At 46.7% G+C, this 24,254-nt stretch overlaps 1 protein-coding gene across 2 annotated transcripts in view; it reads right to left on the reverse strand.

Annotated features, from left to right (window-relative positions):
• The window catches only part of PDE8B (phosphodiesterase 8B), a 309,750-nt gene that overhangs the window by 86,139 nt on the left and 199,357 nt on the right, over positions 1-24,254 (reverse strand). For both annotated transcript variants that reach the window (XM_063963660.1, XM_063963664.1), the window contains exon 3: positions 2,995-3,185. In XM_063963660.1, the coding sequence (XP_063819730.1) occupies positions 2,995-3,185 (191 nt within the window). The remainder of the gene's footprint in view (positions 1-2,994; positions 3,186-24,254) is intronic.

Here is a 24,254-nt window from a genome sequence, read left to right on the forward strand (position 1 = left end):
CCATGAAGACCATATTTGTACAAGTATCTCTTTATAGTGGAATAGTGTACCGCAACTCCAGTGTCTGCCAGATCTTCCTGGAGGGATCGTGCAGTCAAACGTGGATTTTTACTTGCTGTTCTCACAATCCTGCGAGCTGTTCTGTCTGATATTTTTCTTGGTCTTCCAGATCTTGCTTTAACTTCCACTGTTCCTGATGACTGCCATTTCTTAATTACATTCCGAACAGAGGATATGGGCATCTGATAACGCTTTGCTATCTTCTTAAAGCCTTCTCCTGCTTTGTGAGCGTCAACTATTCTCCGTTTCAATGTTCTACACAACTGCTTAGAGGAACCCATGGTGCTGATTGTTGGAGCAAGGTCAGATGAGTCAGGGCTTTTAAAACCTTTGAGATTGACATCACCTGGTCTTTACAGACGATGATTGAGAACAATCCATGACACTGCCAGGTCTCAGCTGTCCAAAGGGGGCAGTACAAGGTATTAACTCTGCAGGGTGCCCAAACTTTTGCAGACGCCATTTTTTGTTTTCTGTTCTTTTGAAAGTGTAAATGATGGAAATAAAATCAAACTTTTTTTGACATGTTATAAGAATGTCTAATCTGTAATTTGATGCCTTTTGGAGATTTTTCCATCTTTCCTTGGCTTCTTTTTGCACATTAAAATGAATTTTTGCCTGGGGTGCCCAAACTTTCGATCCCCACTGTAACTACTATTTATTGCTAGAAGCAGCGAGTGACCAACTAACTGCGTCGTAGTTTGTGTCACTATACCCGAGCAACTGCAATACAGGTTGAGTATCCCATATCCAAATATTCAGAAATACGGAATATTCCGAAATACAGACTTTTTTGAGTGAGAGTAAGATAGTGAAATCTTTGTTTTCTGTGGCTCAATGTATACAAACTTTGTTTAATACACAAAGTTATTAAAAATATTGTATTAAATGACCTTCAGGCTGTGTGTGTATAAGGTGTATATGAAACATAAATGAATTGTGTGAATGTACACACACTTTGGTTAATGCACAAAGTTATTAAAAATATTGGGTAAAATGACCTTCAGGCTGTGTGTATAAGGTGTATATGAAACATAAATGCATTCTGTGCTTAGACTTAGGTCCCATCTCCATGATATCTCATTATGGTATGCAATTATTCCAAAATACGGAAAAATCCGATATCCAAAATACCTCTGGTCCCAAGCATTTTGGATAAGGGATACTCAACCTGTACAATGTTAGGGAACCTGCGCTCATATATTTACGACAAGTGATGGTAGCAGAGAGATGTATGGTATAATGGGCAGAATAGAATAGTCAGTGTATTATATTTGGCTCTGCCCTCACTACATCAGGACTTGAGGATCTGCGCGATTGCAATCCTGACACTAGTGAAGTACAGGTCAATGTGAATCAACTACTGGCTCTGACCATAGTTGGAGTCCAAAAGCAGGGATACCTACTGGGACCCTAACAATCATATTTACTTATAAGTGTCCCTTATTCCGAGATCTAAAATCTATTATTTTCCATTGTCGTTTTCTGGAGTTTCATGTTAATTTGTGCTGTAATTGATACAATATTGTTTTATTATTTATTTATGTATTTATTTGTTTTAATTTTATTGTCCTCTTTCACAATAAACTTTGTTTCCATAATATTTACTTTACTTAAAGACCCTTCCTCAGGACTTTTCTTGTCTTACGCTGGGTACATACCTATACAACCCTTGGCCCCGTCACCCGGTATTGAGGGAACGGGCTGACAATTGTATAGGTGTGTATGGAGGACTGTTGCAGGAGCATTAACTGATAAATATCTTATAACACTCCTGCAACTGTTGGGATTGGGAGGTCGCATCTTATGTACTGTTTAATATGTCGGCCCGATCTCCTGATCCCATAGAAGCGTATATACTCCGAGCTATTTCTAGCACAGTGTATACAGGACTGCGGGGAGGCTGCCAGCAGGCCAAGCTGGGGATAGACTGCTCTGCTGACCGGGAGCGTTAACCCGATCAGCAGAGTGATCATAAAAGTGTGTATCCAGCTTAACTGATAAAGAAGCATTTATTCTAGTTACTTCTTTCCAGTTTAGTATAGTAATAGGTAACAGTCCTGATTTTCCTGAGACAGTCCCAATTGTCGGTGATTGAAGGGGAGTAGCCTGCTGGTAAGTTGCAGTGGTATGGTGGAACTGGGTGTGGTCTAGGAAATACGGGATGATGCCTACTTTGTACTGAGTTTCCAGTTGGGATTATTGGCAGGCATGTTCATAGATGTGAAGTGGATCAACTTTTTCATTGTCTCCATCCCTCCACCCAACTTCTCCAAGTTCACTTGTTTCACCTTTCAACAGTGACCACAGTCATCCTTTTCGCACTGTACACTGTCCAGCAATAGTTTTTGGAAGCTCCAGAGTCCTGTATGTAAGATGTTCTACTAGCAGCACTAAAACGAAGAATTCCTGAATTCCAGCTTCTCTACACTGTCCTCCAACCTATATTATAGTATTTAGGGCCTAATTCAGACCTAACTGCACCTCTGCGAATTTGCAGAGGTTTGCAATCAGATAGTCGTGAAATACCGCCCGTGCAAGTCTGCGTACGCTGTTCAAAAAGCTTTGCAAACGCTGGTCAGTTGCAAATCCGTTTGCAACTCTGGCGAGTGAACAAGGTGCCTCGCTCCGCTGCACTCGGCACAGGTTACCATTCCCAATTGTAGTCCACGTGGATCGTAAAGTATGAAAAAGTAAAAAAAAATGTAAAAAAATTTGGAAAACTCATGTCGACCTTTTGTCATGTCGACCTAGAACATGTGTGACCTAGAGTCCCTGTCGCCCTAGAAACCATGTCGACCTACTTACTGTCGAGCAACAGTGGTCGACCTAGACAGTGTCGACCTACTTACTGTTGACCTAAAGACCGTATCCCATTTTTAATACAGCTAATGGAATAACATTACTGGACACCAGTCAACGAACCGCACTTACCTGCAAACAGCATCAGCATCAAGGTATCTTGGGTGCCTATGGTCTATGACGATGATTTCATGGTGTTTATCAAGAAAGCACTCGAGTGCTGTTTCTTGTGTCCGTGCAATATTGCACTTGTACCCAGCTCGGTCGCAGGCCCACCAGAACCCATCGCTCTGGCTGTCTTCTTTTGCAAACACTAACAGCACCTGAAAGTAAACCATTGGGGCATATAAGAACAATTGAATATCTTAAAGAATGTCTTAAAATAAATATTTGTTAATAAGAAAAAAAGATTTGTAGTGAGATATAGGCTGTACAGATGTGTCCTCATACATCTAGCCTCATTACGCCACACATAAGGAGATGCCTGGCATGAGTGAGCTGACAGGTCTTGCAGGATATGACGTGCCAAGGGTATGCGGTTAGCATACTGACCGTTGGGATTCCGGCGGTCACAATACAGACACCGGAATCCCGACAGGGGTACCATACCGCCACCAGTGTACCGGTAGAGGGAGAATAGAACCTGTAGCGAGCAAAGCTCGCCACCAATCCCGCAAGGGGCTTAGTTGCGCTCGCCCCCCTGCCGGCATTCTACCGCACGGGATGCTGATGTCGGTATACTGACATTCGGGCATCCTGAGCGCCGGTAAATCAACTGTGGCAAGAGGTGCTGGTTTGGCGTGACTGCAGCAAAGATGTATCCTGACACATCTGTATATAAGCTCACATTATTCTGCAGAATTTTTTTTAACTAAAAGACAACTGTTCTTTTAATTGCTCTGACGAGATAAAATGAAATGTTACCTGTAGATTTCATTAGATAATGATCAAAGTGCCCAACTATTGGTGATATACGCCAAGAAGTAGAAATCCATTTCTTTCTCTGACAATTAATATCAATTTGGGAATACATTTTTTTAAAGTAATTTTAAACAAATGCAGAGGAAATTAATTGGTGCAGCACGGTAGCACTTTGCTGGTTTACAGCACCAGGGTCATTGTTTTATTAACAGTTGTGTAGAGTTTGTATGTTCTCCCCATGTTTTGCATGGGTTTCCTCTAGAGATGTGCGGCGGACACTTTTCGGGTTTAGGGGGTCACTCCGAGATGATCGTAGCTGTGCTAAATCTAGCACAGCTACGATCATTCACACTGACATGCGGGGGGACGCCCCGCACAGGGCTGCCCATCCCCCCCCCCCACAGAAGTGCAAAGGCATCGCACAGCGGCGATGCCTTTGCACTTCAAGAGTAGCTCCCGACCAGCACAGCCTTAGCGTGCTGGCCGGGAGCCACTCACCGCTCCCCAGCCCGCAGCGGCTGCATGTTCGGTCCGGTCACGCCTGAACTGGCCGGACCGCGCCCACGAAACGGCGTTGTTCCACCCCCCCCCCCCCCGGCCAGCGAACGCCTCTGCCTGTCGATCGGAGCGGGCCGACGTCCTTCGGCGCCGGCGCAGTTCTGACCCGATCGCACCGCTGCGATAAACTGCAGCGTGCGATCGGGTCAGAATGACCCCTTTTGGGTTTTAGTTTTGGATCTGGATGATTTTTGAAAAAAACATAAAAACAACTAAAATCTCAGAATATGGGGGTAATTTTGATCTTACGGTATTAGTAACCTCAATAACATTCATTTCCACTCATTTCCAGCCTATTCTGAACACCTCACAATATTGTTTTTAGGTCAAAAGGTTGCACCGAGGTAGCTGGATGACAAAGCTAAGTGATTATATAAATCACTAGTGAGGCCACACCTTGAATACTGTGTACAATTCTGGGCACCGTACTACAAAAAGGATATCCTGGAGCTTGAAAAGGTACAGAAGAGGGCGACCAAACTAATTAAGGGCATGGAGACGATGGAATACAAGGAAAGGCTTGAAATACTAGGCATGTTTACATTGGAAAAGCGGAGACTAAGAGGAGATATGATCAACATCTACAAATATATAAGGGGACAATACACAGAGCTTGCGCGGGACCTGTTGTTGGTTAGATCAACACAGAGGACCCGTGGACACTCGCTCAGGTTAGAGGAGAGGAGATTCCGCACAATACGGCGTAAAGGCTTTTTCACGGTAAGGACAATACGTGTTTGGAATTCCCTGCCCGAGGGAGTTGTAATGGCGGAATCTGTCAACACCTTTAAGAATGGGTTAGATAAATTCCTAATGGATAAGGATATCCAGGGGTATGGTGCATAGTCATGCATTATAGTTACTATAAATAGGGATAAAATGTAACGGCTGACAGCAGCATCAGTCAGAAATTTTAGTCAAATCATCATGCATAGGAGACCACATATAGGTTGAACTCGATGGACAATTGTCTTTTTTTAACCTCAGATACTATGTTACTATGTATGACACAAGTGGGCAGCACAAACACCTGGTCCATCTAGGAGTGGCAATGCAGTGGCAGACAAGATGGCAGTTTTAAAAACTAGGCCCCCTAGAGCACATAATGCAAAGAAAAAAAAGAGGTGCAAGATGGAATTGTCTTGGGCCCTCCCACCCACCCTTATGTTGTTTAAACAGGACATGCACAGTTTAATACACCCATCATTTCAGCGACAGGTGGTCCTCCTGGAAAAAGCTCGCCAAGTTCTCAGAATCATAGCTAGCTACAAACATAGCACCTCCTTTTTGATGACTTTTCACATTATGAGAAGAGGCAAGAGGAAGAGCACAGTGTCAAGAAGGTGATTAAAAATTAGACCGGCACACGCAATCAGGAACAACACACAGGTTTTCACCTCCACTCCTATATTGGTGTGGAACGGAAAGGACTTCAACCAAGCAAATAATAGGATTTTACTTACCGGTAAATCTATTTCTCGTAGTCCGTAGAGGATGCTGGGGACTCCGTAAGGACCATGGGGAATAGACGGGCTCCGCAGGAGATAGGGCACTTTAAGAAAGCTTTGGATTCTGGGTGTGCACTGGCTCCTCCCTCTATGTCCCTCCTCCAGATCTCAGTTAGAGAAACTGTGCCCAGAGGATATGAACAGTACGAGGAAAGGATTTATGTAACCTAAGGGCGAGATTCATACCAGCCACACCAATCACACCGTATAACCTGTGATAAACTACCCAGTTAACAGTATGAACAAGTAACATAGCCTCGGTTCAAGACCGACCAACTATAACATAACCCTTATGTAAGCAATAACTATATACAAGACTTGCAGAAGAAGTCCGCACTTGGGACGGGCGCCCAGGGCAGAATCTTGACCTTGGATTAACAAAAATCCTTTCCTCGTACTGTCCATCTCCTCTGGGCACAGTTCTCTAACTGAGGTCTGGAGGAGGGGCAGAGAGGGAGGAGCCAGTGCACACCAGGAACTAAATTCTTTCTTAAAGTGCCCATGTCTCCTGCGGAGCCCGTCTCTCCCCCCATGGTCCTTACGGAGTCCCCAGCATCCTCTACGGACTACGAGAAATAGATTTACCGGTAAGTAAAATCCTATTTTTTCTAACGTCCTAGAGGATGCTGGGGACTCCGTAAGGACCATGGGGATTATACCAAAGCTCCCAAACGGGCGGGAGAGTGCGGATGACTCTGCAGCACCGATTGAGCAAACAGGAGGTCCTCCTCAGCCAGGGTATCAAACTTATAGAACTTTGCAAAGGTGTTTGACCCCGACCAAGTAGCAGCTCGGCACAGTTGTAGTGCCGACACACCTCGGGCAGCCGCCCAAGAAGAGCCCACCTTCCTAGTGGAATGGGCCTTAACCGATTTAGGCAATGGCAATCCTGCCGTAGAATGCGCCTGCTGAATCGTGTTACAGATCCAGCGAGCAATTGTCTGCTTTGAAGCAGGAGCGCCAACCTTGTTGGCCGCATACAGAACAAACAGAGCTTCAGTCTTCCTGATCCTAGCTGTTCTGGTCACGTAAATCTTCAAAGCCCTGACCACATCCAGGGACTCGGAGTCCTCCAGGTCCTGTGTAGCCACAGGCACGACAATAGGTTGGTTCATATGAAAAGATGAGACCACCTTGGGCAGAAATTGAGGGCGAGTCCTCAACTCTGCCCTATCCACGTGAAAAATCAGGTATGAGCTTTTATATGATAAAGCCGCTAATTTTGAAACACGCCTTGCAGAAGCTAAGGCCAACAACATGACCACTTTCCAAGTGAGGTATTTCAACTCCACTGTTTTGAGTGGTTCAAACCAAGGTGACTTGAGGAAACTTAATACCACGTTAAGATCCCAAGGCGCCACCGGAGGTACAAAGGGAGGCTGAATATGCAGCACTCCCTTCACAAAAGTCTGTACTTTAGGAAGAGAAGCCAATTCTCTTTGAAAGAAAATGGATAAGGCCGAAATTTGGACCTCTATGGACCCTAATTTTAGGCCCAAATTCACTCCCGTTTGAAGGAAGTGAAGCAGACGGCCCAAATGGAACTCCTCTGTAGGAGCAGCTCTGGCCTCACACCAAGAAACATATTTCTGCCATATACGGTGATAATGTTTCGATGTCACATCCTTCCTAGCCTTGATCAGGGTAGGAATGACCTTCTCCAGAATCCCTTTTTCAGCTAGGATCCGGCGTTCAACCGCCATGCCGTCAAACGCTGCTGCGGTAAGTCTTGGAACAGACAGGGCCCCTGCTGAAGCAGGTCCTGCCTTAGAGGAAGAGGCCACGGATCTTCTGTGAGCAACTCTTGCAGATCCGGATACCAAGTCCTCCTTGGCCAATCTGGAACAATGAGAATTGTTTCTGACCCTTCTTAGTCTTATTAATCTCAACACCTTGGGTATGAGAGGCAGAGGAGGAAACACATAGACCGATATGAACACCCATGGTGTCACCAGAGCGTCTACCGCTACCGCCTGAGGGTCTCTTGACCTGGCGCAATACCTCTTTAGCTTTTTGTTGAGACGGGACGCCATCATGTCTATTTGAGGCAGTCCCCACCGATCCACGATCTGTGTGAAGACTTCTTGATGAAGTCCCCACTCTCCCGGATGCAGATCGTGCCTGCTGAGGAAGTCTGCCTCCCAGTTGTCCACCCCCGGGATGAACACTGCTGATAGTGCGCTTACATGGCCTTCCGCCCAGCGCAGAATCCTGGTCGCCTCTGCCATGGCCACTCTGCTCCTTGTGCCGCCTTGGCGGTTTACATGAGCCACTGCCGTGATATTGTCCGACTGAATCAGAACCGGTTTGTTCTGAAGCCACTCCTCCGCCTGGCGTAGGGCGTTGTAAATGGCCCTTAACTCCAGGACATTGATGTGGAGACAAGTCTCTAGGCTTGACCAGAGACCTTGGAAATTTCTTCCCAGTGCGACAGCCCCCCAACCTCGGAGGCTCGCGTCCGTGGTCACCAGGATCCAGTCCTGAATGCTGAACCTGCGACCCTCTAGGAGGTGAGCACTGTGCAGCCACCACAGGAGAGATACCCTGGCCCTGGGAGACAGGGTGATCCGTTTCTGCTTATGTAGATGGGGCCCGGACCATTTGTCCAATCGGTCCCATTGGAAAGTCCTCGCATGGAACCTGCCGAAAGGGATGGCCCTCATATGAAGCCACCATCTTCCCCAGAACCTTTGTGCAATGATGCACCGAAACCGTATTTGGCTTTAAAAGGTTCCTGACTAGGGCTATGAGCTCCTGAGCCTTCTCCACCGGAAGAAAAACTCTTTTTTGGTCTGTGTCTAGAATCAGGCCCAAAAAGGTCAGACGCGTTGCAGGTACTAGCTGGGATTTCGGTAAATTGAGAATCCAGCCGTGCATCTGCAACGTCTTCACGGCGCTGTCCAGCAACTTCTCCCGAGATCTCGCCTTTATAAGGAGATCGTCCAAGTACGGGATAATTGTGACTCCCTGCTTGCGCAGGAGCACCATCATTTCCGCCATTACCTTGGTGAAAATTCTCTGGGCCGTGGAAAGCCCAAACGGCAACGTCTGAAATTGGTAGTGACAATCCTGTACTGCAAATCTCAGAAACGCCTGGTGAGGGGGGAAAATCGGAACATGAAGGTACGCATCCATTATGTCCAAGGACACCATCCAATCCCCTCCCTCCAGGCTGGCGATGACTATTCTGAGCGATTCCATTTTGAACTTGAACCTCTTCAAGTACAGGTTCAGGGATTTTAGATTTAGAATGGGTCTGACCGAACCGTCCGGTTTCGGTACCACAAACAGGGATGAATAATAACCCTCTCCTTGTTGGAGATGAGGAACCTTGATTATCACCTGTTGAATGTACAATTTGTGAATTGCCGCTGACAGTAGCTACCTCTCTGACGGGGAAGCCGGCAGAGCCGATTTGAAAAACCGGCGAGGGGGCATGTCTTCGAATTCCAGTCTGTATCCCTGGGAAACAATCTCTATTGCCCAGGGATCCACCTGTGATTGAACCCAGACGTGGCTGAAAAGACGAAAACGTGCCCCCACTTGATCTGACCCCCCCCCCCCCCCCCTCCCGGAAAGCCCCAGCGTCATGCTGTGGACTTTGCGGAAGTAGGGGAGGACTTCTGCTCCTGGGAATTAGCTGAGTGCAGCTTTCTTCCCTTGCCTTTACCTCTGGCAACGAAGTACGATCCTCGTACCTTCTTGTTTTTATTGGAATGAAAGGACTGCATTTGATAATGTGGTACCTTCTTAGAATGCTGCGGGGGAACATAAGGTAAAAAATTCGATTTACCGGCCGTAGCAGTAGAGACTAGGTCCGAGAGGCCTTCTCCAAACAACTCCTCCCCCTTGTAAGGCAATGACTCCATATGCCGCTTTGAGTCGGCGTCTCCCGTCCACTGTCGGGTCCACAAGAGCCGCCTAGCAGAAATAGACATAGCGTTTATTCTAGAGCTTAGTAAACAAATGTCTCTCTGAGCATCCCTCATATACAAGGCAGCATCTCTGATATGCTCAATGGTCATTATAATGGTATCCCTATCTAAGGTGTCCATCTCCGTAGATAAGGAGTCTGCCCATGCCACGACAGCACTACAAACCCAGGCCGACGCCATGGCCGGCCTAACTATAGTTCCTGAATGTGTGTAAATGTGCTTCATGGTAATTTTCTGCTTGCGATCAGCAGGATCCTTGAGGGAAGCAGTATCCGGAGAAGGCAGTGCCACCTTCTTGGATAAGAGTGTCAGCGCCTTGTCTACTTTAGGCGCAGAATACCATCGTATCCGATCCTTCTGTGGAAAAGGATACGCCATGAGAATCCTTTTGGGAACATGGAGTCTCCTATCCGGAGATTCCCAAGCCTTTTCGCATAATTCGCTTAGCTCAAATGAGGACGGAAACGTGACCTCAGGCTTTTTCCCTTTATACATGTGAACCCTCGTGTTAGGGACAGGGGGTTCCTCCGTGATATGCAAAATCTCTTTTATGGCAATAATCATGTACCTAATACCTTTTGCCACCTTCGGCTGTAATTTTGCATCCTCATAGTCGACACTAGAGTCAGTATCTGTGTCGGTATCTGTGTCAGCGACCTGGGATATGGGGCGCTTTTGAGACCCTGAAGGTCCTTGCACCACAGGGACAGGCACGGACTGGCTACCTGACTGATCCCTAGCTTCAGCCTTGTCTAATCTTTTATGCAGGAGATTTACATTTGCATTCAAGACATTCAGCATATCCACCCAGTCCGGTGTCGGCGTTGCCGACGGCGACCTGACATTCAAGCACTCCCCCTCCACATTAAGCGAGCCTTCCTCATCAAACATGTCGACACACACGTACCGACACACTGAACACACCCAGGAAACCTTTTTCTGAAGAGAGTATCCCCTGAAAGGCCCTTTGGAGAGACAGAGAGAGAGTATGCCAGCACACACCCCAGCGCAACAACCTGGAGACCAACACAGAATGCTTTTCCCCAGCAGCGCTGTATTATACTTTATTCCGCCAATTATGTGCCCCCCCCCCCCTCTCTTTCTAAACTCCCTTCACCGTGTGTAAGCAGGGGAGAGTCCGGGGAGCTTCCTCTCAGCGTTCTGTGGAGAGAGAAATGGCGCTGGTGAGTGCTGAGGGAGAAGCCCCGCCCCCTCGGCGGCGGGCTTCTGTCCCGCTCAAAATCGTGTAAAATGGCGGGGGCTCAATTATATACATGTACAGTGCCCAGCTGTACATGTATATACCTATTTGCCATCTAAGAGGTGTTATTATTGCTGCCCAGGGCGCCCCCTCCCCCCCTGCGCCCTGCACCCATACAGTGACCGGAGTGTGTGAGGTGATGTGGAGCAATGACGCACAGCTGCAGTGCTGTGCGTTACCTCTGTGAAGCTGAAGGCTTCTGCCGCCTGAGACGTCTTCTTGCTTCTGTTCTTCTGGCTCTGTGAGGAGAACGGCGGCGTGGCTCCAGGGGTGGACGCCCAGGACGAACCTGTGTTCACCCCCTCTGAAGCTAATGGTGTCCAGTAGCCGAGGAAGCAGATCCTATCAGTTAAGTAGGTCTGCCCCTCTCTCCTCAGTCCCTCGATGCAGGGAGCCTGTTGCCAGCAGTGCTCCCTGTGAAAAAGTAAAAATCCAAACAAAAATGCTTTCTGTAGCAAAGAACTCAAGAGAGCTCCCTGCAGTGCGCCCTTCATCCTCTGGGCACAGTGTAAAACTGAGGTCTGGAGGAGGGACATAGAGGGAGGAGCCAGTGCACACCCAGAATCCAAAGCTTTCTTAAAGTGCCCTATCTCCTGCGGAGCCCGTCTATTCCCCATGGTCCTTACGGAGTCCCCAGCATCCTCTAGGACGTTAGAGAAATATAATTACCACATTACTGGACAAACTGAAAAACTAGGGTGGTGTATACCACAGAATCAAGATTGGATATTTTCCCCTCCACGGAGTCTGGAGACTTATTTTGTGAAAATCTTGTGGGTTTCCTTTTTTCCATTTTGTTATTGCATTTTTTTTACATATTTTGTGGCAGATGCCTTATGTTTGTTTTTCACAGCTCCCAGTTACACACATGTGAGCATACCTGTGTGTCCCAGTTACATACATGTGAGCATACTTGTGTGTCTTGTTTATTTTTTTCAAATTTAATTTTTAAATAAAGCAGTCCCTTAGATGTTTTAGCAGCCCCTCCTGAGCCCCCACAGCAGCCCCGGATGGGGCAAGTTGAGTTTGGGTGGGGTCGGTACAGTACTAAGCAGGACTGTGAAGTGATTTTTTTGTTATTGAGCCCCTGCCCTAGTGCAGCTTACCACTCTACAGTCGTAAATCATTTCATTCTATAAGTAGGACTGTGGGAGGAAGCAATGCTAACTTCTGTGCCCACAGCATGCCTCAGCCTGGCAAGCCAGACATCTTCCTGGCTGTAAACCACCATGAGACTCCATACTGGGCCTTATTCAGTAACTATTTGAGCCTCACTGGCTCATCTAGTGCTGCAGTGCAATGGAAAGCTGAAAGCAAGATCACTGAAACTCTGTTCTTCTAACACTGCGATGTCTTGCGATAACCCTACGCAGCCCTTAGGAAAAGAACCCTGTACAACAAATGCGCATCTTCTAAATAAATAATCCCAAAATGTGGAACATCAATAATAAATCAAAATTAAGGTTGACTAATTGGAGCCATTCATTTGATTGAGTCCCTAACATGAAATAATTGAGAAGAACCTCTCGCTAATGCTCCGGCAGAAAATCTCACTTTTACCTCTCCGGCAGTTGCGCTGGATTATGATTCAGTCTCTTCTGAGTCACACTGACTTTGGCTACAAATGTGGTCTCTCCCCACTTTATTAAAAAACACTTCGTCAAAATAGCAATTTCCATTTCCACCTTTGCGGCTATGTTTTCACAACTCTGTTTGTGATGTTGAAGCTTGTTTCATATCTGCTCTAGGCTTTCATTTAAACCTAGAATCAAGTACAGCAGCACCCCTGGAATTATACGGCAGCACCCCTGGACTTATACAGCATAGGCAGCACCCCTGGAGAATTACACAGCACAGCAGACATGCAACAGCACCCTTGGACTTAAACGGCAGAGAGGCAGCACCCCATATAGGGCAGCAACCCTGGAATGATGTGGCAAAGAAAAGAGGTGCAAGATGGAATTGTCCTTGGGCCCTCCCTCCCACCCTTATGTTGTATAAACAGGACACGCACACTGTAGCAAACCAATCATTTCAGCGACGGGGTCTGCCACACGACTGTGGCTGAAATGATTGGTTTGTTTGGGCCCCCACCAAAAAAGAAGCAATTAATCTCTCCTTGCACAAAATGGCTCTACAGAGGCAAGATATCATCCTCATCCTCAGATTCCCGCCCCTCCTTCAGTGTTTACATCCTCATCCTCACAGCGAAATAATATTCAAACAAACCACATCATTTAGGTGCCAGTGGACTGCTTACGCTATTACCCAAAGTTTCTGAACTTGACAATGACTTGAATGATGAATGCCCTGCAGGTGACGCATAAGGGAGGATGTTCCTAGGTGGTAATGTCCTTACCCCACAAATTTGTTAGCAGATGGGCAAAACCATGTGCACTACAGGTGCGGCAGATGTAACATGTGCAGAGAGAGTTAGATTTGGGTGGGGTGTGTTAAAACTGAAATCCAAATTGCAGTGTAAAAATAAAGCAGCCAGTATTTACCCTGCACAGATACAATATAACCCACCCAAATCTAACTCTCTCTGCACATGTTATATCTGCCCACCGACCCCCCCCCCCCTGCAGTGCAAATGGTTTTGCCCATCTACTAACAAATTTGCTGCTACGATCAGGTCTGAATTAGGCCCTATGGCCCCCATTCCGAGTTGATCGCTCGCTAGCTGCTTTTAGCAGCAGTGCAAACGCTAAGCCGTCGCCCTGTGGGAGTGTATCTTAGCTTAGCAGAAGTGCAAACGAAAGGATCGCAGCTCTGCTACAAAAAAAGATTGTGCAGTTTCAGAGTAGCTGGAGACTTACTCCTAGCTAGCGATCACTTCAGACTCTTTAGTTCCTGTTTTGACGTCACAAACACGCCCTGCGTTCGGGCAGCCACGCCTACGTTTCCCCAGCCACTCCTGCGTTTTTATCCGACACGCCTGCGTTTACACACACTCCCCGAAAATGGTCAATTACCACCCACTTCCTGTCAATCACTATGCGGCCAGCAGTGCGACTGAAAAGTCGCTAGACCTTGTGTGAAACTGCATCGGCTTTTGTGAAAGTACGTCGCACGTGCGCACTGCGCCTCAAACGCATGCGCAGAAGTGCCGTTTTTTCACCTAATCGCCGCGCTGCGAACGAAAGCAGCTATCGATCAACTCGGAATGATGGCCTATGTGCACTGCAGGAGGGGCAGATGTAACATCTGCAGAGAGAGTTTAGATTTGGGTGTGGTGTGTTCAAACTGAAATCTAAATTGCAGTGTAAAAATAAAGCAGCCAGTATTTACCCTGCACAGAAACAATATAACCCACCCAAATCTAATTCTCTCGGCACATGTTACATCTGCCCCACCTGCAGTGCAACATGGTTTTGCCCATTAGTGTGCTTTTTTGGTTTGCTAACAAACCTGGATAACCCCCATAGTCCTCTGCAGTTGGAAGATCATTTATTGTTGGACTGTATATATTTATTGTGGTATCCCACATGGGATATCGATAGAATTTTCATTGGGTTGAGCCCATATAACAATTTTTCACTGGACAGAGCACTAATTATTTTTTTTAAAAACAATGTGGGTGACTGTAGCAGTGCCTCTCTGTAGTTCAATACACTTCTGACAGCTGCAATGAAAATTCTATCGATATCCCATGTGGTGAACTATTGTCTGATACCATTCTAGTATTCTACCTGCTTATTGAGGATTTGCTATGATGAATATCTGTATTGCAATTTCTTGATTGTAAAAAAAACCCTGATGAAGTCCGTTGGACGAAACGCGTTGGGTTTATAGACAGCGAACTTGTCATTTCTTCAAGGAAGATTTATTGTCATATTGCATGACTAGAATGGAATAATGTCAATCTAACCATCGCATGTGCAAAACACCATTTATTGTTATAAAAACAGTTTTAATTCACTGTATTTTTATGAAATAAAAAATCTCTTTCTAATGGTGACTGATTAATGTACAGTTAAATTTGTAACAAATCAGAGAATTGCATCTAGCTCCCTTGGGAAGTTCTTCCTATATATATATATATATATATATATATATCGTTGTGATGCCCGGCACTCCTGGTCCTTCCTTGATCATTAGCCTGGGTGCCCTCCGTTATGTGTTTAGATCATAACAAGGAAAAACGGCGTCACTCCAGGTCTTGTGCAAAATTCAATATTTATATCAGAAATCACAGTGTCATGTCCAACGTTTCGGGGCCCGGAGCCCCTTTGTCAAGGAGTGATAAAGTGCAAGTGAACCCGCCTTACCTTATAAAGCATTGGAATACTCACCCGTGAGGAGGAGCATCACCCGCGCCTTCATCCGCTCCGGGCGCCGGGGGGGGTTCCGGCGTCTCGCGGGAACTACGTCATCCGCGGCACCTCTCCACTTCCGGCGTCCCGTTGCTAGGCTGCACGCTCGGTCTGCGGCTTGGTTGCCATAGCGCCCTGAGCCGCTTTCCACAGCGCTTATGCGTCGGGCTCTGCAAAACCCACCTCTGAATTTCTTGTCGAAATCGCCTGGGTGCTACAGGTGCTTGGGGTGCACGACGTGCAAATCTATGGTGATAGGAACCAAGTTTAAACACCCCAAAAAAGAACAGACCTTTAATATCCGCCACGTGTTAACATATTCTACGACCCATATAATCTACCTCATCACATGCCCATGTGGGCTGGGGTATGTGGGAAAGACAATCAGAGATCTGAGACAGAGAATGGCACTACACAGGTCGGCAATATCAGCAGCAATTAAACAAGGGAGATCTGATCAACCTGTGGCGCAGCACTTTGTGGATAAAAAACACCCACTAAGTGCACTAAGACATATTATCATAGACCATGTCCCTAGCAGCCCAAGAGGTAGAGATAGAAATGGCAGACTACTGAAGATGGAAGCGAAGTGGATATTTAAATTAGAGACCATACAACCCAATGGCCTGAACGAACAGATACTGTGGAATTCACTGATCAAGAATTGAACAATAGGAGGCGAACAACTTGGAGCTCTCAGTGGATTGCATGCTACATGTCCAGTAGTTAATCTAGATCTCTATGGTGATGGGCTTTCTCTTTCCTTTTTCTATTCCCTAGGGTCGACTAGGAATATCACTATGAGTAACAATAGGTAATACTGTTTAATAACCTTTTGCAATAAGTGGGTAGGGACCCCTGTGTAGTTATAAGTGTGGCACGGGGGACTATAAATTTTTATAACAGCCCCAGACGGATGATTTTCGAGGGACTGAAATATATGTTCTACTATGATGCAATATGTAATGAATTACAGTGAACATTCCTCTATATCTATATTAGCTCAGTATGCAACAATTATAATGTGATTGCACTGCATGATGACACCTTCACATTTTATGTTTTGCAGAGCCCGACGCATAAGCGCTGTGGAAAGTGGCTCAGGGCGCTATGGCAACCAAGCCGCAGACCGAGCGTGCAGCCTAGCAACGGGACGCCGGAAGTGGAGAGGCGCCGCGGATGACGTAGTTCCCGCGAGACGCCGGAACCCCCCGGCGCCCGGATCGGCTGAAGGCGCGGGTGATGCTCCTCCTCACGGGTGAGTATTCCAATGCTTTATAAGGTAAGGCGGGTTCACTTGCACTTTATCACTCCTTGACAAAGGGGCTCCGGGCCCCGAAACGTTGGACATGACACTGTGATTTCTGATATAAATATTGAATTTTGCACAAGACCTGGAGTGACGCCGTTTTTCCTTGTTATATATATATATATATATATATATACAAAATACAAATTCTGGATGATCAAATGATTATTTGTTATTGTAGATATCCGTATCGCGGGTACAGTATTTGCAATAATCTATATTATACTGTATAGTTTTTGCTTTGCCTCTATTTATATTATTTATTATATGATGGGCACAGTTATTTCACGTTCTTGACCCACTTTGTGCTATGCCGGTATTGATAAAATTAGAAATGTTTAACCTGTGCATTGTGTTGAGGTTTATAAAGGTATGCCGTCTGTGCCTGAGGAAAGGCTACGTAGTATGTCTATGATATAAAGCAGCCATTCAGGCCCCTGTGAATACTGCACTGTTCTCCTGACCCTGCTTTGTTAAAGTTTGTTTCCATGGAAATGCTGTTCTGTGACACAATCAATAAATTCCGCTGAGTTTGAGAGGAGCCATTGGACCTGGTGACCTGCATTCAGACTTCTCTGCTGGAGCTGTCTGCACAGTGGCATGTTTCCTAATGCTGATCCTTAAACCACACACACGTTTACTGTAAACACGTACATTTTTTCTTGGATTTAAATTATATGTATAGACTGGAACAAGATGTGTATCTTGGACCCTACTTTTCTTTGCTGTATAATTTAGACTGATTCGTTTAACCGTCGATTGAGTTCCAAAAGATTTTGGGGTAAATTTACTAAGGTGGGAGTTCTATTTAAGATGGTATGTTGCCCACAGCAACCAATCAGATTCTACTTCTCATTTATTTAGCGCCTTCTAGAAGTTAATACCTGGAATCTGTTTGGTTGCTATGGGCCACATCCCATCTTAAATAGAACCCCCGTCATAGTAAATTTACCACTACCTCCTAATTTTGGTTACCTTGTTATCCCAATAGTTGAGGAATTCTGTTTGAAGATTTTGGCAATATTAAGTTAGGGCTACCCATCTTAAGGGTAGGATCAAATTATTCCCGTGTTGCCGCCATGACTACATGCCTTTATATGCCTATATATAGTTCTTCGTACACTCACTGTATCAGCAGCATACTGTTGGGGTAATCTAAGTATGGAAAGGGGAGTATTCTTCTTGTTCCTCATAGCAGTGATGGACTGGGGATCCCAATCGGCACTGGCATTGGAAGTGTGTGTGAGGAAAAGAGGCATGGCCATGCCTCACCGGGGCATTTCGGGAGTAACTGGGCGTGGCCTCACAGCACACCCAGTGTCTTTGCATGCTAGCCGCGCAAAGCCCCAGGATGCAGAGCTGATCGGCCAGGCTTTCAAGCAGCCATATTGGCCTATCTTCCCTTCTGGCATATGGCCAGTCTGGCCCTGCCCCAGAGATACTTGTACTTAATTTGTCACTCAATACCCAGTTTCCTAGTGCTTCAAGCCCAACATTCACATTTTTAGAACTGGGACACTTTGGGAAAATGAACATGTTATAATAAGAATTTACTTACCGATAATTCTATTTCTCGGAGTCCGTAGTGGATGCTGGGCTTCTTGAAAGGACCATGGGGAATAGCGGCTCCGCAGGAGACAGGGCACAAAAAGTAAAGCTTTAGGATCAGGTGGTGTGCACTGGCTCCTCCCCCTATGACCCTCCTCCAAGCCTCAGTTAGGTACTGTGCCCGGACGAGCGTACACAATAAGGAAGGATTTATGAATCCCGGGTAAGACTCATACCAGCCACACCAATCACACTGTACAACCTGTGATCTGAACCCAGTTAACAGTATGATAACAGCGGAGCCTCTGAAAGGATGGCTCACAACAATAATAACCCGATTTTTGTAACTATGTACAAGTAATGCAGATAATCCGCACTTGGGATGGGCGCCCAGCATCCACTACGGACTCCGAGAAATAGAATTATCGGTAAGTAAATTCTTATTTTCTCTATCGTCCTAGTGGATGCTGGGGTTCCTGAAAGGACCATGGGGATTATACCAAAGCTCCCAAACGGGCGGGAGAGTGCGGATGACTCTGCAGCACCGAATGAGAGAACTCCAGGTCCTCCTTAGCCAGGGTATCAAATTTGTAGGATTTTACAAACGTGTTTGCCCCTGACTAAATAGCCGCTCGGCAAAGTTGTAAAGCCGAGACCCCTCGGGCAGCCGCCCAAGATGAGCCCACCTTCCTTGTGGAATGGGCATTTACATATTTTGGCTGTGGCAGGCCTGCCACAGAATGTGCAAGCTGAATTGTATTACACATCCAACTAGTAAAAGTCTGCTTAAAAGCAAGAGCACCCAGTTTGTTGGGTGCATACAGGATAACAGCAAGTCAGTTTTCCTGACTCCAGCCGTCCTGGAACCTATATTTTCAGGGCCCTGACCACATCTAGCAACTTGGAGTCCTCCAAGTCCCTAGTAGGCGCAAGACACCCCAATAAGCTGGTTCAGGTGAAACACTGACACCACCTTAGGGAGAGAACTGGGGACGAGTCCGCAGCTCTGCCCTGTCCGAATGGACAAACAGATATGGGCTTTTTTGAGAAAAAAAACCACCAATTTGACACTCGCCTGGTCCAGGCCAGGTCCAAGAGCATGTTCACTTTTCATGTGAGATGCTTCAAATCCACAGATTTGACTGGTTTTAAACCAATGTGTTTTGAGGAATCCCAGAACTACGTTGAGATCCCACAGTGCCACTGGAGGCACAAAAGGGGGTTGTATATGCAATACTCCCTTGACAAACTTCTGGACTTCAGGAACTGAAGCCAATTCTTTCTGGAAGAAAAATCGACAGGGCCGAAATTTGAACCTTAATGGACCCCAATTTGAGGCCCATAGACACTCCTGTTTGCAAGAAATGCAGGAATCGACCGAGTTGAAATTTCTTCGTGGGGCCTTCCTGGCCTCACACCACGCAACATATTTTCGCCACATGTGGTGATAATGTTGTGCGGTCACCTCCTTTCTGGCTTTGACCAGGGTAGGAATGACCTCTTCCTGAATGCCTTTTCCCTTAGGATCCGGCGTTCCACCGCCATGCCGTCAAACGCAGCTGCGGTAAGTCTTGGAACAGACATGGTACTTGCTGAAACAAGTCCCTTCTTAGCGGCAGAGGCCATAAGTCCTCTGTGAGCATCTCTTGAAGTTCCGGGTACCAAGTCCTTCTTGGCCAATCCGGAGCCATGAGTATAGTTCTTACTCCTCTACGTCTTATAATTCTCAGTACCTTAGGTATGAAAAGCAGAGGATGGAACACATACACCGACTGGTACACCCACGGTGTTACCAGAACGTCCACAGCTATTGCCTGAGGGTCTCTTAACCTGGCGCAATACCTGTCCCGTTTTTTGTTCAGACGGGACGCCATCATGTCCACCTTTGGTAATTCCCAACGGTTTACAATTATGTGGAAAACTTCCCCATGAAGTTCCCACTCTGCCGGGTGGAGGTCGTGCCTACTGAGGAAGTCTGCTTCCCAGTTTCCATTCCCGGAATGAAACACTGCTGACAGTGCTATCACATGATTTTCCGCCCAGCGAAAAGTCCTTGCAGTTTTTGCCACTGCCCTCCTGCTTCTTGTGCCGCCCTGTCTATTTACATGGGCGACTGCCGTGATGTTTTATCCCACTGGATCAATACCGGCTGACCTTGAAGCAGAGGTCTTGCTAAGCTTAGAGCATTATAATTTTACCCTTAGCTATATTTATGTGGAGAAAAATCTCCAGACTTGATCACACTCCCTGGAAATTTTTTCCTTGTGTGACTGCTCCCCAGCCTCTCGGGCTGGCCTCCGTGGTCACCAACATCCAAAACTGAATGCCGAATCTGCGGCCCTCTAGAAGATGAGCACTCTGTAACCACCACAGGAGAGACACCCTTGTCCTTGGATATAGGGTTATCCGCTGATGCATCTGAAGATGCGATCCGGACCATTTGTCCAGCAGATCCCACTGAAAAGTTCTTGCATGAAATCTGCCGACTGGAATTGCTTCGAAGGAAGTCACCATTTTTTTACCATGGCCCTTGTGCAATGATGCACTGATTTTAGGAGGTTCCTGACTAGCTCGGATAACTCCCTGGCTTTCTCTTCCGGGAGAAACACCTTTTTCTGGACTGTGTCCAGAATCATCCCTAAGCACAGGAGACTTGTTGTCGGGATCAGCTGCGATTTTGGAATATTTAGAATCCACCCCTGCTGTTGTAACAGTATCCGAGATAGTGCTACTCCGACCTCCAACTGTTCCCTGGACTTTGCCCTTATCAGGAGATCGTCCAAGTAAGGGATAATTAAGACGCCTTTTCTTCGAAGAAGAACCATCATTTCGGCCATTACCTTGGTAAAGACCCGGGGTGCCGTAGACAATCCAAACGGCAGCGTCTGAAACTGATAGTGACAGTTCTGTACCACGAACCTGAGGTACCCTTAGTGATAAGAGCAAATTTGGGACATGGAGGTAAGCATCCCTGATGTCTCGGGACACCAGATAGTCCCCTTCTTCCCGGTTCATTATCACTGCTCTGAGTGACTCCATCTTGATTTGAACCTTTGTAAGTGTTCAAATTTTTTTAGATTTAGAATAGGTCTCACCTAGCCTTCTGGCTTCAGTACCACAATATAGTGTGGAATAATACCCCTTTTCTTGTTGTAGGAGGGGTAATTTAATTATCACCTGCTGGGAATACAGCTCGTGAATTTTTTCCCATACTGCCTCCTTGTCGGAGGGAGACCTTGGTAAAGCAGACTTCAGGAGCCTGCGCAGGGGAAACGTCTCGACATTCCAAACTGTACCCCTGGGATACTACTTGTAGGATCCAGGGGTCCTGTACGGTCTCAGCGTCATGCTGAGAGCTTGTCAGAAGCGGTGGAACGCTTCTGTTCCTGGGAATGGGCTGCCTGCTGCAGTCTTCTTCCCTTTCCTCTATCCCTGGGCAGATATGACTCTTATAGGGACGAAAGGACTGAAGCTGAAAAGACGGTGTCTTTTTCTGCAGAGATGTGACTTAGGGTAAAAACGGTGGATTTTCCAGCAGTTGCCGTGGCCACCAGGTCCGATGGACAGACCCCAAATAACTCCTCTTCCTTTATACGGCAATACACCTTTGTGCCGTTTGGAATCTGCATCACCTGACCACTGTCGTGTCCATAAACATCTTCTGGCAGATATGGACATCGCACTTACTCTTGATGCCAGAGTGCAAATATCCCTCTGTGCATCTCGCATATATAGAAATACATCCTTTAAATGCTCTATAGTCAATAAAATACTGTCCCTGTCAAGGGTATCAATATTTTTAGTCAGGGAATCCGACCAAGCCACCCCAGCTCTGCACATCCAGGCTGAGGCGATCGCTGGTCGCAGTATAACACCAGTATGTGTGTATATACTTTTTATGATATTTTTCCAGCCTCCTGTCAGCTGGCTCCTTGAGGACGGCCCTATCTATAGACGGTACCGCCACTTGTTCTGATAAGCGTGTGAGCGCCTTATCCACCCTAAGGGGTGTTTCCCAACGCGCCCTAACTTCTGGCGGGAAAGGGTATACCGCCCATATTTTCTATCGGGGGGAACCCACGCATCATCACACACTTCATTTAATTTATCTGATTCAGGAAAAACTACGGTAGTTTTTTCACATCCCACATAATACCCTCTTTTGTGGTACTTGTAGTATCAGAAATATGTAACACCTCCTTCATTGCCCTTAACGTGTGGCCCTAATAAGGAATACGTTTGTTTATTCACCGTCGACACTGGATTCAGTGTCCCTGTCTGTGTCTGTGTCGACCGACTAAAGTAAACGGGCGTTTTAAAACCCCTGACGGTGTTTTTGAGACGTCTGGACCGGTACTAATTGTTTGTCGGCCGTCTCATGTCGTCAACCGACCTTGGCGCGTGTTGACATTATCACGTAATTCCCTAAATAAGCCATCCATTCCGGTGTCGACTCCCTAGAAAGTGACATCACCATTACAGGCAATTGCTCCGCCTCCTCACCAACATCGTCCTCATACATGTCGACACACACGTACCGACACACAGCACACACACAGGGAATGCTCTGATAGAGGACAGGACCTACTAGCCCTTTGGAGAGACAGAGGGAGAGTTTGCCAGCACACACCAAAAACGCTATAATTATATAGGGACAACCTTATATAAGTGTTTTCCCTTATAGCATCTTTTTTATATATTTCTAACGCCAAATTAGTGCCCCCCCTCTCTGTTTTAACCCTGTTTCTGTAGTGCAGTGCAGGGGAGAGCCTGGGAGCCTTCCCTCCAGCCTTTCTGTGAGGGAAAATGGCGCTGTGTGCTGAGGAGATAGGCCCCGCCCCTTTTTCGGCGGCCTCGTCTCCCGCTCTTAACGGATTCTGGCAGGGGTTAAATATCTCCATATAGCCCCCGGAGGCTATATGTGAGGTATTTTTAGCCAAAAAAGGTTTTCATTTGCCTCCCAGGGCGCCCCCCTCCCAGCGCCCTGCACCCTCAGTGACTGCCGTGTGAAGTGTGCTGAGAGGAAAATGGCGCACAGCTGCAGTGCTGTGCGCTACCTTAAGAAGACTGAGGAGTCTTCTGCCGCCGATTCTGGACCTCTTCTCGTTTCAGCATCTGCAAGGGGGCCGGCGGCGAGGCTCCGGTGACCATCCAGGCTGTACCTGTGATCGTCCCTCTGGAGCTAATGTCCAGTAGCCAAAGAAGCCAATCCATCCTGCACGCAGGTGAGTTCACTTCTTCTCCCCTAAGTCCCTCGTTGCAGTGATCCTGTTGCCAGCAGGACTCACTGTAAAATAAAAAACCTAAGCTAAACTTTTCTAAGCAGCTCTTTAGGAGAGCCACCTAGATTGCACCCTTCTCGGCCGGGCACAAAAATCTAACTGAGGCTTGGAGGAGGGTCATAGGGGGAGGAGCCAGTGCACACCACCTGATCCTAAAGCTTTACTTTTTGTGCCCTGTCTCCTGCGGAGCCGCTATTCCCCATGGTCCTTTCAAGAAGCCCAGCATCCACTAGGACGATAGAGAAAACAAGGGTGTTACCACCACATATAGGGGGCCTGTCTAGTGATTCTAAAGTTCTAGGCACCCCAACCACCTTAAATAGATTCTACCATATGTTGCCATTTGCAGCCCAGTGAGCAGGCCAAGTCTCCAACGTGGGAAAAAAATCATGACTTTTGGGATGGTGGGACAGTCGTCAATATGTGATTGTGCCGCTGAAAGATGGGACAGGTATGACAGTGTGTGTAGGAAACAATCACAAGATTGCAGAAAAATAAATAACAATATCTGCAGATAAATGTATCGAATTGGGTAGTAATTCAGGTACAAAATGCTCTTCTCCAGGACTTCCCTCTTAATTTATGATTGCAGGCACCTGCACCGGACTAGTCAATTGTTAACACAGATTACTGCCATCGTAGATGAAGCAGGAAGTCCAGGAGCAGAGAGTATTGTACCTGGTGGAAGAGGTCATGTTAGAGGGTATGATGCTGACCACTGTGCACGCACTGTCTGTCACATGATTTTCATATT

Source organism: Pseudophryne corroboree, chromosome 1 (assembly GCF_028390025.1).
Source record: "Pseudophryne corroboree isolate aPseCor3 chromosome 1, aPseCor3.hap2, whole genome shotgun sequence".
NCBI classification, from domain to species: Eukaryota; Metazoa; Chordata; class Amphibia; order Anura; family Myobatrachidae; genus Pseudophryne; species Pseudophryne corroboree.